Here is a 16,608-nt window from a genome sequence, read left to right as displayed (position 1 = left end):
AAACTCACGGATCCACAAGCTGAGAAAACACTACATAGCTCTAATCTCCGGAATGTCTAATCAAGAACATAAAGTACAGAAGGGCTAAATACTAGATGCAGGAATAGAAAGAGACTCCTCGGTTTGCGGACGCGGCAGATATACCTCGAAGTCCCGTAGAATCGCCTCGCCTCAAGAATGGTAAGCCTGAGTAGAGGTACCTGGATCTGCACATGAAAAACATGCGTAGGAAGGGCATGAGTACACCACAGCGGTACTCAGTAAGTGCCAAGCCTAACCTCGGTTGGGTAGTGACGAGGAAGGTCAGGGCCCTACTGAGGTTCCATAAGATATAAGGTTTAACAGTTTGAAATAAACAGTGTAAATAAGTAACACAAGATATAAGGGCAGCAACAACTATCACAGAGGCAAGTAAAACACAGTAAGAGGATACAGCTCAGCTCCAAGATAACAACCGGGGATCTCCCAGGATACCGTCCTGTAGTCCCCAAATATAAATATCATATCCAGTGGATCTCCCGGGTGCAGTCCCGTAGTCCAACTCATAAATGTGCAGGGGGATCTCCCGGAATGCAATTCCGTAGTCCCAAAGTAAACATACAAGGGAGCTCCCGGGATACCGTCCCGTAGTCCCAACTCATAAATGCACTAGGGGATCTCCCGGAATGCAATTCCGTAGTCCCAAAATAAACATACAAGGGAGCTCCCGGGATATCGTCTCGTAGTCCCAAAGTAAATACGCAGCAACAACAAGAATTCAATCCAATCAATTGAATATCAAAGTGAAGCAGGTAATCCTAACCTAGCATGGTTCACGTAATACAAATAAGGCAGTTAAGGCAAATAGAGCAATTTAGTCAAGTAGACATGCTTCTCTAGGCTACGGCAGGTTTAGTTTCCAAACAGTATAAGCAAGGAAAGGAAGAACACAATTCAAGGCTATTTTTAATGAAAAACCAGATTTCCAACAATTAGCACAAGTACGCGCTTGTCACCTCACGTACGAGGCATTTCAATTACCACAATATCAATCCTAAGGGGAAAGGTCCCCCACACAAGGTTAGACAAGCCACTTACCTCGAACAAGTGCAAGTCAACCCGAAACACGCCTTTGCCACGAGTATCCGACTCCAAATGGCCCAAATCTATTCAATTAAGTTTCATAATGTAAATAACACTTCAAGTAACTGATTCTATAATTAAATTCTAAGCTAATACGCGAAATTAGGTAAAATGACCAAAATGCTCCCTCAGGCCCACGTCTCGGAATCGAATAAAATTTATAATTTTAGAAATCTCGTACTCTCACGAGTCTAGACATAACAAGAACACTGAAATCAGAGTCCAAATGACCCCTCAAATCCTCATTTAAAGGCCTCTTAGACTCGAGCCCTAATTAACCATTTTTCCCAAATTTCTCATCACTAATTAGGTCTTTAATCACATAAAAACGAGTTATGAAGTCAAGGACGTTACCTCCAAGCGATTCCCCTTTGTTTTCCTAAAAAATCTCTCTCAAAAGCTTCAAACCCGGATAAAAATGGTGAAAGAATGGCTCAATTTCGCAAAAGCAACTAATTATAGGTTCTGCCCAGCGATTCCCGCATTTGCGGCCCTGGGACCGCATCTGCAGTCCCGCTTCTGCGGAAACAACGTCGCATCTGCGACTTTCATTTAAATGCCAGATTTCGCATCTGCGGAACTCTAACCGCAGGAGCGATTGCGCTTCTGCGATCAACCCACCGCATCTGCGGTTCCTGAGGAATTTCCAAATTCTGCTTCTGCGGCCACTTAGCCGCTTCTGCGGCGCCGCATCTGCGGTCCCTCTACCGCAGATGCGAAAATACCAGAAGCAGCAAAAAAATACAGCAGATGCAACATCTTCTAAATTTCTTGTCAACCATCCCAAATCATCCCGAGGCCCCCGGGACCTCAACCAAGGGCACCAACAAGTCTAATACTACTCCCCAAACTTGTACCAATCCCTAAAACACCTAAAACAACATCGAAAGCTCAAATTAACCATGGATTCAAGCCTAAGAACTCCAAATTTCTCAAAATACGCTTTCGATCAAAAAGTCTATCAAACCTCGTCCGAATGATCTGAAATTTTGCACACATGTCCCAAATGACATAACGGAACTACTGCAACTCTCAGAATTCCATTCCGACCCTCGGATCAAAATCTCACTATCGAACCGGAAACTTCAAAATTTAACCTTTCAGCATTTCAAGCCTAAATTAGCTACGAACCTCCAAAACACAATCCAACCACGTCCCTAAACCCAAAATCAGCTAACGGAGCTAAAGGAACCATCGGATTTCCATTCCGAGGCCGTCTTCACACTGTTCCGACTACGGTCAACTTTCCAACACTTAAGCTCTCATTTAGGGACTAAGTGTCCCAAAACTCTCCAAAACTCAAAACCGAACATCCCGGCAAATTAAAATAGCAGAAATAAACTTGGGGAATGCAGTTAATGGGGGATCGGGGCGTAAATTCCAAAAACGACCGGCCGGGTCGTTACATCCCCAATTTAAAAAAACCCATCCAATACTGACCCGCCCAAGTTAAGACCCGTAACCTAAAGGCAAAAAGAGAGACATAACTTAAAAATCTGGAAAACCAGCATTGTTCTCCATCTTTATTGATATTTGCTCAAAATTTCCAACCCAACTTCTATGAATCTTCACCAAATTTGTTATAATTTGAGATTTAAGCTCCCCAGAGATCCCTAACAAAACACGATAACGCCAACTAGAAATAGTTCACATTTTCGAAAACTCAATTTTCGAGCTAAGCTTCAGAGCTTTCATCAATGGAGTTTTTAGCTCTTGCTTCACGTACCAGCTTTCTAACAATGTTCTAAAAAAATACTTTCAACAAGAAACACAAACAGCTCAACTCTTCCAAAATTTTAAATCCGGTGTCCAATTGATACATCATCGATCCCACCCTCTTCTTCTCCTTACTTTTTATCACCATATTCCCAAGAAGTTACTAAATTGTGTGAAAGAAAATGATTCGTCTGTGTGTACTTTTCCATCCATTATAAAATAAAGGAAGACTAGAAATCAGATGCCAATTAAAAATATTTAATTAAAATATAAGAAAAATAATAAGAAGTGTAGAAGTAGCCATCAGAAACCAAAGTTCATCCGCAAAAGCTTTTCACGTGGCTCCTCTTATGAAGGCAAAAACAACTACTATTTATTGATAAATATCACAAACATTTTCTATGAAGAAAGAAATCCTTTTAGGTGTTCAAAATATAATTTTATCATAAAATATTAAGAGCTTAGAAGCTCTTCATCAAAAAAATTTCATCAGAAAATAAATTTATCGGAGTAGGAATTTATCGGAGTAGGTGCATGACTTTCTCTAGATCTGACACACTCTTCATAAAAATCTTTTATTGAGAAAAGTATATTGTCAAAGTATTTGGGTTATAGGTCTTAACTTGGGGGGTTAGTATTGGATAGGTTATTTAAAATTGGGGGTGGGTCTTATAATGACGAGCTGCCACGTGGCACTCCGTCCGACTGAGGGGTATTTTTGAAGCAAAGTATAACGGTAGGGGTTCAAACAACCGGATAGTATAACGGAGGGTAAATCTAAATAATATTTAAAAGTAGAGGGATATATTTGGCCCTTTTTCGTTATATAATTCTTTTGCAACTAACTTTCAGCATAGTTCCTTCGAATTTTGTGCATTGCATCGAACTAACAAATGCTCCACTATTAAGCCCCCCTAATGTCATTGTAACAATCGTACCTTGTAACTATAAGATATAGACTATAATAGGTTATGGTTGGTGTTTCTAATGTTGCTCATTTCAAAAAATATTGTAAACATTTTTTTTAACAAGATAACAGCTATGTTATTAACAATGAAAGCAGTCCTTAATACAAAGACTGTGAAAAGAGGAACCCGAGCCACACGACCTCAATATTATTGTAAACATTTAAGGCAGCAAAATTCCCATAAGAGAGTTCTTAAATAATACTTCCTCCAGTCCATAATAAGTGACTTTTTACCTTTCGCACGCCCCTTAAGAAAATACGAACTTCTAGAGAAAAAAAGATATATTCGCTAAATTACCTTTAATTAATTGTTACCTTGAACATAGGGATATGTAAATAAGGGCAAATTTTGAATTAATTCCTTCTTGATTAGGTAAAAAGACACTTATTTTGGACCAAATTTAAAAGGCCAAAAGGTCACTTATTATGGACCGGAGGGAGTGTGAGCCAGTGGCAACCTAGGATTTTGTGGAAGCCGGTTTAGGCATAGACTAAAGTCCTTAGCAGCAACCAATAATATACATCAGGGTGCATGAACAATATTACATTGGAAGCCCAACATTTGGTAAACCAGGAATAGGGATAGGTAACACTCCGATGACATATAAAGAAAATGGACCTTTAGCCTTACTCAACCCAAAAGCTAGCTCATAAAGCGAGGATTGAGCAAGACATACACGGAGATAACAACTTCCCTTAACCAATGTGGAACACTTTAACAATGTCGTATGGAAAGATAAAATGTGCAACCTAGTTGAAATTGCTACTAGTTGGACCCAAATGAACATTTTTCCAAAGATTGTGTGGAAGTCTGTCTAACCAAAATCTAACTCTAACATTTGGATAAGCAACATAGAGAAAAATTCTTAAATGGACAGGGTATGATATTATGAATGAAGCATCGACCATCTAGCACAGCAGCTGCACCTATTTCTTTAGAAAAAGCAAAGACCATACCTTGCATTGAAGACTCGTTATTGTGGACCTTAACAAAGTATCCCCTACGATCAACCTCAACTTTCTGACAAATTCATCCCGACTTATCTTCTTGTCCTATCGATGTCAGATAAATGAAACAAGAGGAAAATTTTTAAGCTCAGTAACAATCCAGGCACAAATTAGAGAAATAAAACATTCAGCAATTGTTACTTTTTTCTGATATACAATTTTCAGCAGATGCAAGATATATACCTTGAATAACTCATAATTGCTACTAACGAGGTTCATATCCTCTTGAGGCACTTTCCTCGAAATTGCTGCAAACAACATGGGGAATGGCATCCAGGGGGACTTCGGCGTCCTTGCATCCTTTTTTGAGGCCAACCCCAGTGAATTCTGATAGCCGTCAGTTCCCTATAAGAACACACAGTAATTGTTAGCTGAAAGGAACTCCACAAAGTTTGATGAAAAGATGACCACCAAAATGACAATGTTGCTGAAGAAGCAGAATCGTCATACTAGCACATCATTCACTCTCTCTCCTCTATTTGGATCAAGCAAGGCTTGCTGGATGAGGCTGAGTAGTCCCAAAACCTTAAAACAACACAAAAGAAGGAATACACCCAAAAAACCTTATATAATAGTACCTATTCCTAACTAAACAACTGTCAGGACAGGAATCAGGAAGCTGGGTTTAGAAACCAACATCTTCAGTATCAGCAATTATTGGAACTGAGTTCAAGATCTAAGTATATGTACAAAAACAAACCTGCAGAAGGCGAGTTTGGAATACATTGTTAACATAAATAAGAGTTAATAAGCATGTACATTGAAATAACAACCGTCTCCAGTAGCTTGTGCAGATTCCAGGTCACAGCATGTATTCTGTAGTGGCATGCGCCAAACACTATCTCAAGTATCCAAGGTAGCAGCATGATTCTGTAGTGCCACACACTATCTTAAGTATCCAAGGTAGCACTAGGGCAATGCTTATGAAGTCAATTGTGGCCCTTACAGAACTAGCATGCAATTGAGGAATATAAACAGGAGATGATTGGAGGTGCTAATATTTGCACAAACATCTTAAAGTAGGAGGCTGCCCTTAGCATTCGCTTATTTTGCCAAGAAATTCACGAGGTGGTCCTTGAGTTGGAAGAACTCCCTCTGTGTTGCTGACTCCTCTCAAAGTTTTTCAAAATCCTAGTTTTACTTCTGCCAAACTATTTCGCATTTGCTTCATATCCAATAAAATCCTCCAACTTCCCCGTCTTTTGATTCAATCAAGACCAAAAACATAAATCAGCAGTCAAATTGTTTATAGCTGTCAATAGACTTACCAAGTCAGTAGGAAGTGTATCTGCCGGTACCTGATTACAACAAGTACTGACAGCAGAGACATCAATTGCGCTCTCGTTTCCAACAAGATATCCTGTAAGGACAAACATGTTAAAGATAATTCAACGGCTACATTATTTTGTAAAACAATATCTATGAAGTATTACTCAAATTTAAAATGTCAAAAGAGAAAGGTGCATAATTTATCTGTACAACGCCAAACACAATAAAAACTGCAGTTAGAGGAAGGCAGACAAGAAAACACACCAAAAAGAAAAACTTAGGCATTCAAGAACCTACGCAGGTCTAAGTTGCAGAACACTGAAAACCAAAAATCCCGTAACTCAATTGCCCTCAAACTTTTACAAATCAGATTCCATCCAACACTAATAAAATTTGCAGTCCCTCCCAAAATTTTAGAACATTAGAATTGGTCATATTAACCCAGTTCCCAATTCCCATAATCCCATCATTAACCAACATGTAGAGATTAACACATTAAGAATCAATCTTGACATGAAATATTCAGTACAATATGAACAAAAGTAGTACATTAAATGAAAAGGACAATAACGTTGGTAAAGGCAATCCTAGGAATCGTCTAAACGGGATTAACATGGACATAAAATAACAAATACAAATGCTATAACACTGATAAGCACTAACAAATATAAAATATTTATTGTTTATTGTCCTATCACCCACAAAAATTAAGAAATGGGGATGAATTTGATGATTTCAAAAGTCGGAAGGGGCGGATTCGAACAAAGCTGGAGCCTGGAAGGATCTTTTACTTATTTGCAAAAATGAACGACATTCATCCCTCCCTGAGCAGCCAATTAAACTGTTGGAGTATTTAAGAGACGGATTCATGAACATTTAACACGAGATAGCCAAGGGGAACAACTTTCCTTTGACTTGTGCAAACAGTAACCATAAAGGAAAGGACTTAAATTATCACCTTCCGCATCAGGAGACAACTTGAAACTGACAACATATTCTGGAAAGATATGAGTATTCATATTCATAGTCCAGACCACGTAACACTTCGGATTTTCAAGATTATCAACGCCATTATCGAAATCCTCACTACTGGGATGGAACTGCTTAGATCCAGGATAAACCAGTTCCATGTTTCCCATTATTACACGGCACAATATCATGTGCTGTACACCATTTTCGTCATAATCACAATACTTTGCACTGTAAAGAAAATGAAAGCAACAATATCAATAAGCTTCATAATGAGAACAAACAAATTGACAAAAAGGAAAATACGATCATGGCAGGTCAACCACAAAAAGGCGTAAACTTCAAAGCATCAAAAGAGAAGCGACCAACTATAACAAGCTCCTTTACGCATCAAAAGACATCTTATCAAACCTCACAAGACGACTAGAACAAGTGGAATTTCAAGACCCGAAATAATAACACACAAGACTAGCATAGCATATCATCAACATTCCACATGAAATTCCTGTACAACAACAAGGTCAATATTTGCATCTTTTAAACGCTACTTATGTCAGTTGACGAGCATTAAGGAATCAATTCACGGATAGCTTCTTAGGAAACTAACATGAAAGATCGTTAAAGCTATGACAGGACCCAAAAAAAAATAGTATTTGAACCTGGATACCAGCAATAGAGATCTCCTTGATAATGCAACCAAATAATCCTACAGGTAAAACTCAGGTACCATACCAAAAGAAAACAGAAAGCAGTAACTGCCACTTTCAAACTTGATTCATATCCCTCTATAACTGATGATAAACACTGGGGATTTATAAATTGAGTGAACAAAAAATGAAATCAATATGTATTAGACTGGTCCTACTTTTCCAGATCTGAATCTGTATATTTTAGAGACATACAGCACGACAAGCATTCAGTCTGCTTTACCAGCAAAATTATAGGGAAGCTCCAGATTACCCTAACCTTGAGGTTCGAATGTTGCCACTACCCCACTGTTTTCATTAAAAAGTTCACAGCTGCCGCGTCATTTAAAACCTTATATGCTCTACCGACCGAAAATCATTATTTCTAAAATGCACCTGTATAAGTCTTCTTGCAACTTCGGCTGTGTTGCTCGAAAATTCAGTTGATAGAAAAAAGCAAAAGAGGAAACAACACTACCTGATCTCAGTACAGTTAGCAGGGAAAAGATGAACACCAACGCCATATCTGGACTTGGATTTGGATAGATCATAATTAGCGAGCCCATACTTCATAATACTCGTAATCATTCCTTTAGAAGAAGGAAGCCAAGCATAACTTAGACTGGCACCCCCACGCTGCTTCTTCGTAATCTCCGCCTGCTTTTGAAAGAGTTCCTTTCGAACTTCCATGAAAGTACTTGAAACACGATGTAATTCAAATATCTTTGCACCAGAAGGTGAATTGATACCCTTGAGAAACATCTCACCCACAACATCTGGGTCCAGATATTCCCACTTGCAGCCGGCAGCATTTTCCAGCATTTGATGATTTTCCGCGGAGTCATCCATGGATTTCGTATCTGAGTGTCTGACACAATTATCACCAACTTCAGCAGTGCAATTTTTTGCTGCAGGGTTGTGACATAAGTTAACTTGCTTAACAATAGCATTGGACTCTCCACTAGATTCCTTCAAACTTGACATGTCCGCTCCATTAATTTCAATCTCCAGCTGCATCTCCAGATCATTGGAACCCTCTGTCTCAGAATCCACCTCTATGGAGTCCTTGTGTTCACTGTGACAACACTCATGCAGTTCATCACAATTAGCAAATAATTCCGGGAAAAAGCAGTTGCCTGTTTCATCAATCCATGCAATAGGTTGCTGCAGACCTGACTTCAGGTCCAACCGCATCATATGGAAGAAATCAAGCACAAATTTTTTACCATTGAACTCCACCTCTGTCACTGATTTCTTTATTCGGAGATCTTTCTTAGCCATTGTAACGATGTTCTCAGGGAAATCAGTCCACTGATCCTTCTGATAGTACATCAAACGTTGCGGAAGCCCACTTTTCCTGAAATTGAGATAATATCTAAGCAGAGATTTTCTTAGGTGAAACGCACAACCACCACACGTGCTGTTTGATCCATTCAGCTTCCTCCGTTTTCCAAGAGGACGGATGGATGAGTTCAGCGAGGTTCGGACAGGAAATATCATGTGCGTAGGCCCAGAGAGATGGGTCTCGCATCGCGCTGCCCGTTTTCTCTTCAAGTCAACAACAATGTTTTGGCTCCTATCCAATACCTTTCCGTATTTTGTTTCCATTTCTACCTACAGGATCAATCCCTATCCACTGGTTTAAAGCCAAAGGTTCAAAGATAACAGTTATGTGCAACTCGGTCTTGAATCCGCCTCAGAGAGACCACGCGCATGCCATTGGTTGAATTTGATAGACCCTGACAAAATAGTGAGACATCATCAATAACAGGACCATAGGCTAAATAATAGGTCGCCCATCACAATTTATAGAATACCACAAACTAATCATCGCATACAAATCCACTAGGAACCCGAATATAAACTGCCAGTCCAACCATATAAAAGCTGACACGCTCACACTAGGATGAGTACATGTATGAGCTGAAACTACTCCGCAATATTGGTACTTCAGTCATTCGACTAGCATATGGAGCCCGCTAAGATATTTATCCATGATCACAAAAGGGTTGCAAGTTGTAATCCTTTAAGGAAAAGTTTCTAGCATTAGTCTACATCAGTACACTCAGCACTTCACAGAAAGAAGCATATAAATAAATAAAAGAGTATCCATCTGCAAAATTTGTAAAGAACCACCGAGAAGTACGATACCAGAAACTCCAGAGAGGACCAAGAGAACTACAGAGTAAGCCATCACAGAGGAAACATTCAGACTTTGAAAGATTAAGCTGAAAATGCATAATGCCTAGAAATCAAGTTAAAACCAGAACAAGTTAAAACCACATACCAGAACAAGTTAAAACCACAAAACCAAGAAAATGCTGGCGGTTTTTTCCTTGAGAAGAGCTTCAATATTGCACCAACCAAAGCAATTATAAGCACACATGAAAGCAATAACCATCTTATCATCAAATAGTAGTCAGTGGTGGAAGCAGGATTACCGCCAAAGAGGTTCAAAGAAAAGAAAAAATTAAGAAAGGTTGTAGCTAGTGGGAATAGAACCAATGACCTTACAAAAAATTTGAACTCCCTTGACCACTAAGCTATGCTTTTGGGTTATGTCAAGGAGATTCAAAACATAATATATAGAGGTAAAAAACAAATTTTGCCTTATATATACAGTGTAATTTTTCAGCGAAGGGGGTTCGGGTGAACACCCTTCCTCTAAATACGCCCCTGATAGTAGTATAGTACACATTGGATCACATTCATCACAATTCATAACAAAAGGAACATACTCCCAACAAAATGTCTTGTTTTATTGATGTAACTATCTCCCATTATTGGCAAGATAGTACTTGGGCCCCTCTTTTCAGAAGGGACATCCAAGACGGGGAATCGAACGATCTACTGGGTTTGCTCAAAAAATCCCAGGTGCAAGATAGTTTGGAATGTGGTGAATCAAAAGAAAGAACCTATACTGTCAAAAGACGATATGACAATCTATGCTCCAACAAAGAATTGATCGACAAATGGCCATGGAAGCTTAAATGAAAAACCAAACTACCTAGAAAAGTAGCTGGTTTTATATGGACAAACTTGTATGAAGCTTGTCTTACTCAAGACAATCTTAGCAGGAGTATACACTGTGAAATATATGTTATATATGCCAAATGGAGTCTGAGAGTGTGAGGCATTTTCTGCAGTGTTCACTAGCAGCTGACATTTGGAGCATTTTTTTTCAATTTTTGGAATAGCTTGGGTCATGTCAACAGTACCAAGGAAGCTTATGAGAGCTGGTGCTCAAGAAGAGTTGGGAAATCAATCAAAAAATCTTGGCAAATAGTGCTTGGTGTTATTTGTGGAGTATTTGGAATGAAAGGAATCATAAATATTTTGATGGGATTTCAACTCCTAACCATGCTCTTAAAGCCACTTCTATAATTAATAGTTTATTTAGTTGGTTCAACAAGGCCCCTGTAACAAGTGTTGAACTTTTCCTGAATTTTATCTGCTTCTTTGTTGTCCATTAAGTATTGGTATATGAGTAGACACTACATTTCTGTTGTAATTTTTGCTATGCATTTTCTTCATGTCATTTAATGAAATTCCCTTAATCAAACAAAAAAAAGGAAAAACTAAAACTAAATAAGTGTGTGCAATAGTGTTGTAAATAGCGCTCGCCTCAGCGCTAACAGCGTGAGGAGATGCGAAGCGGAGGCTTGACGCTATTTTCATCTGAGGCGTAGCGTTTTCTGAAAAGCGACAGCGAGGCGGCAACGAGGCGTCGCTTTTTTAAACAAACAAAAATAAACTTAAATAAAACATTAGGGTTTTCTTCTCTTCAAACCACTTCTTCCTCTTTCAAGAGTCGGCATAGGCGCAACTCTTCTTCGAGTTTCAGGTACTGATTTCTCTTCTTTCTTTCTTTTTCTTTTTCCGGCAATAAGCCCTCTGTTTCCGGCGTCTTTTTCCGGCAGCAAGTTCTCTCTTCTTTTTTCTTTCGTATCTTTTTCTTCTTCCGGCAGTAAATCTTCTTTGTTCTTCTTTGCGGTAGTAACTGATATTCCGGCATAACAATTCTTTCTTTCTTTTCTTTCACCTATGTATTCTCTCTTTTCTACTCGTCTTTCTTCTTTTGTTTCTCTTTTATTCAATGTTTCAGTTTTTGTATACAAGTAATTGCATATTAACTTCTCTCTATAATTACAATTACAATTAATTGTTCTTTTCTCTCTTTGATTACAATTAATTTCTCTCTTAAACAGTATATTCAATGAAATATTTGCTAATATGTTATTATTATTGAGTTTTTGGTTATTAATATATGCAAATTAATATTTTAATTTTTTTGTATTAATTGGCGCTTCACTGCAAAAAGGCGAGCGCTTCGCTTCTCGCCTCAGTGAAGCGGGCACTCGTCGCTTTTTGTCGCCTCTCGCTATTGGTGTGCAATAAGGGGGCTCTTTCAATAATATCGTTTGTATTTTACTGCAAAGACAATTTTGGTCCTCATAAACACGAGCAAAGATAGCCTAAGGAAAATATAAAACAAAAATATGCAACAACTATGTTGATCTTCTAATGGTTAATATTTCTATATTAGTATAATAATTCAAACTTCAAAAATGCTTAAAATTTTCTTTTCCACTTCTATAGTAAGAAAGGATTAAATGAGAAGACAATTAACCCTATCAGTCGCCAAGGCTAGTCCAAGTGGCAAAGATTGAGGGACTGTCAAAGCTCAGAGCCTTGCGTCATGCTAACCAAGTCCAGTACTAAAGTTGAGAAGGGTAGAGGGGGGGCACTATCCCCGAGTTTCAAAAGTAGTCTTTGGTTAAGGGTTGACCTCCAAACAGATTTCTCGGTCATAAAAAACAACGAAGTGCATATCCACGTCGAATTCAAATTGGAGAGATGACTGCATTTCACAACCCATTTTTTCTAATAACCGTGGTGTCCGGACCAAGCTTGCTCGCACCTCGACTAATTTCAAAGAGTATCTGCTACCTTCCACCACCACATGTATCAGGTAACTCTGTCCACCAAGATTGGACAGATGAAAAGAAGTCACCTAGTGCATTTGCCTCCGCTCGAATTAGAATCTAAGACCTAATAAAGTTCTCAATCCACTTAATTGACCACCAGGACAAATTCTTGGGTGTTTTCACAACCCATTTTTACTCATGTAACTATCGAATTTTCCACATAGCAAGGATCAATCATGTTGTTTGAGAGACAACCCTGACATATTAATCATACAAGAGGATGCCCACTTAAAATGTTGTAATTTCATATTTCTTTGGTGTAATAACAAATAAATGGATCTATTAATATATAATAAGACTTGATGAAAGCATCACGTATAAATGGATCATTTGGAATTAAAATCATATGAAAACCACTTCCTTGCTGGACTTCAAATACGTCACTCACATGGGACTTCAGCGAGTCAAACCAAACACATTGATACATCGCACATGGTATGTTTATGGGAAGTGGGTGGTAAAAACTTTAAAGGCCATCACTTCCAACATACATCTACCATCAGTATTTTGAAGCAAAAATGGTGTCGCAATGTGATATTATGTGGAGCCTTTTTTTTGGATAAGTCGAAGAGTTACATTGATAAGACACCAAGAAGGTGTAGGATTTAAAGATTGCAAGATTAATATTAAGCATTCTATAAAACACATATGTAATATACACGCTAATCCTTCCCAAAATCCTAACCATTTATCTATACAAGCAAGCATCTCAACTTTACACCAGAAGAACAAAAGAAAAAGAAAATAACTCCTGTTTTCCTTTTTCCCTGTTTTCTCTCTATTTTTTATTTCTATTTTTGAGCTGGTAGCTTCTATTTTGTTAATTATTACTAATTGCTAATGACTTCTATCTCATCCATTTTTTAATATGAAGAGTTATTGATCCAAGTATATTTTGGTTTAAAATAAAAATATATATTATTTTGACAAATCCTGGTGTATTTAATCATTATATTTATGTGCAATGTTCATTTTAATATTCTTTGAAATTGCACCTTGCTTCACGCTTTAAGCGAAGCGGACCGTTGTTCTAGAAACCTTTATATACACTCATCTAACAACCTAGCAGCTTAGGTTGTAGCAATTTTGCTCTTGCCATTTAGTTTTTTTTGGATACTCACAACACGAAAATTATACTAGTACAAAGTTCAGTTTCTTTATCCTTCATTTAGTTGCTTGCACCTTTTACCTTTATTTTTGTTGCAAGTAATACTGGGTGAATTTTATACCGCTGTCCTAGTATAATTGTCTACACTATCTAAGAATTTGGAAGGAGCTAGTAAAATAACAAAACTGACCTTCTGCCGAAGCCTTTCCCAAGGATAATAAAAAGCATCAACAGTTTGATACATCCTAAATTATTAATATTATATGTCCTAATAACTTCAATTTAATATTTTCCAAAAAATTTTGTTTGTATATTCAAAATTTCAGATAACACGTGCACATTTATGCATCGCTTTAACTTTAATATGTTACTCTAAATTCAAGATTTAAATACGAAATGTGAAACAAATGAGCTTAACAACTAATATAGGTAAAGAAAAAGAGAGAAGTCGTGCTAATTTTAAAGGAGTGATATCTAGTAACCTTATTCTTACATTCCAATAGATTAGTGATTGCGTATCAAAAAACTACATGTCAATAACTAAACAATAATTATTAAAACTAGAAAGCATTTTGTGTATGATATACTTAGCTAGAAAATGCCCATCTTTTCATGATGGATCAAAGGAGAAATACGCAGAAGAAATAAAAGCAAGGTCAATTAAAAGTACATACATAAAGAAAATAGGAAAAAGCGAAGAGTTCCTCCTCAAAGAATTAGTTGAATTCACTGACAAGTTGATGAACTGGAGAGCAGACTAGTCATAGTGAGATCGAGATTGATTGGGATGTGAATTATTTGCACGGCATTGTGCGAGAAAATCATTTCCTTAACTCTCCAAATAAGGTAGATGATTGTCGAACACATAAGATATTATACTTGTGAGTACACTTTTTAAGCATTTCAACTTTACATGTAAGAGTTCTATAATCGTTCCTTGGTATCTACTTGAATTAGAGGATTGCATGGGTTGGGTTAAATACAATTACACATAAATCCACGGCCTTGGGCAAGATTTGAGAAGTAAAACAAGCTCAAGTGCCGAAAAACAATCACTTATCACTCAATGCATTCCTTCAACTATTACTAATAACGTGGGAAGCTTCAAATTATCTTCTTGAATTTCTAAATATATAGATATCTCACCTACAATCTTCTTCAGTGTATCCTAAAATTAAAAATAATAAACTAAAATTGGATCGTAACACGTCTATGGTCTTAAACCTTCGTCTCTACTCATTTTTGTTAGACAAGTACCAGGCTCAAACTCTTGACCTAGTGGCATGAAGAGGACTCTTCCAACTAATATAAACAACAACAACATAAACAACAACAGCCGGTAACCTTCATCTCTACTCATAAACTTCCAAATCCCCACCACGGTGGATCAATTAAAAATATATATATAAATGCTATCAATGAAGTTAGACAAGGGAGAAATCTAGAGAGGACCTTGCACCACGCTACAACATACCTCTGTTGATATGCACGCACCACTTGTTTTAAAGAAACCTCTGACATGCATAAAATCTAATATCTTTGTTTAAGCACAAATAGATACAAACTTTATGTTTTAGCACATTGGATTCATCTCCCTGACATATGTCTTTGTCTTGGGAGTTTTGGCATGTGATCATTTCTTCTAAAGAAACCAAAATTGAGTAATGAGAAACAATAGGTACGTGCAACAAATACACTCTAATGAAATATACCAAAATGTAAAATCAACACACCAAATGATTCCAAAAAACAGACACTACCCACCAAACCTTCACCATTTCGGGAATATGATCAATACACCTTGACTCACAATAAAATACATTAAGAAAATCACGATCTTAAGTACTAAATTTTAGAGTTCGAAGGCTAATGTTGAAAGCTTGGTGTGAAGAAAGTGAACCTTGTGGACATAGGCAAAAACATAATGACCATAATCTGAACATATGCATGCAAAAGTGAGAAAAAAAATGAGAGGAAGTTACATAACATTACCCGTGATGACCTAGCCCTTGGGGACTTCTTGGTTATCAAAAAGATCATCACGAATGATGATCTACCATAACACGCACAAAATGAATCCAAGTACAGTTCTTAATCGATCTCCGAATCAACAATAAAAGCTAAAGGAACTAACGCCCCTAATGACTTAAACTCCAGCACACAATAAGTAAAACAGATTTTTTTAATTCCATAAACAATAAAAACGCCGTAAGTTACTAAACATCTAAACCAATTCATCTAGCTAAAATAAAAAACTAAAACTTTACACTCATAACCATTTAGGAGAGAATATTCCAATTCCGGGAACGTGAATAATCACTCACCAGTTTGTTCGACAAATTACAAGTGCTCAATAACACAATTACTACTACATAAACGAAATAACAAAGCTTTCGCCTTTACCACCATAAAACATCATATATTCACTACTAACAATAAAACACAATATATACTAACATCCACAAACATATATTATAGATATCAACAATAAAAAAGATACAAACACATAAAAACAAACATGCATGTATCGTATATGAAATAACGATGAGAATACTTCAAAAAGAACTGAATTTTCACACAGATCAAAGATCGAGGGATTTACATAAAGATAAAGAGAAGTCGACGGATGAATTTTGCTTCCTCCAATTTCCTCCTTCTCCAGCGAGTGGTGGTGTCAAACCCTAAGTCGGCCCAGAGTTTTACCAAGTCCTTTTTCTTCTTTGTATCTACAGAGAATAAAATATTGAGTGGACTAATATGCCCCCAAAGGTACAG

At 37.4% G+C, this 16,608-nt stretch overlaps 1 protein-coding gene across 1 annotated transcript in view; it reads right to left on the bottom strand.

The window, feature by feature from the left end:
- LOC109208465 (inactive poly [ADP-ribose] polymerase RCD1-like) overlaps positions 1 to 16,608 on the bottom strand; it is a 17,273-nt gene extending 665 nt beyond the window's left edge. The window contains exons 1-6 of the mRNA XM_019371579.1: positions 16,436 to 16,608; positions 8,216 to 9,476; positions 7,041 to 7,282; positions 6,082 to 6,173; positions 4,997 to 5,158; positions 4,763 to 4,858 (exon numbers count right to left, since the gene is read on the bottom strand). Of these exons, the coding sequence (XP_019227124.1) occupies positions 4,763 to 4,858; positions 4,997 to 5,158; positions 6,082 to 6,173; positions 7,041 to 7,282; positions 8,216 to 9,345 (1,722 nt within the window). The 5' untranslated portion in view covers positions 9,346 to 9,476; positions 16,436 to 16,608. The remainder of the gene's footprint in view (positions 1 to 4,762; positions 4,859 to 4,996; positions 5,159 to 6,081; positions 6,174 to 7,040; positions 7,283 to 8,215; positions 9,477 to 16,435) is intronic.

The sequence above is a fragment of the Nicotiana attenuata genome, unplaced genomic scaffold (genome assembly GCF_001879085.1).
Source record: "Nicotiana attenuata strain UT unplaced genomic scaffold, NIATTr2, whole genome shotgun sequence".
Taxonomy (NCBI): Eukaryota; Viridiplantae; Streptophyta; class Magnoliopsida; order Solanales; family Solanaceae; genus Nicotiana; species Nicotiana attenuata.
The sequence above is the reverse complement of the archived record's forward strand: the minus strand, read 5'-3'. Positions and strand labels throughout refer to the sequence as shown.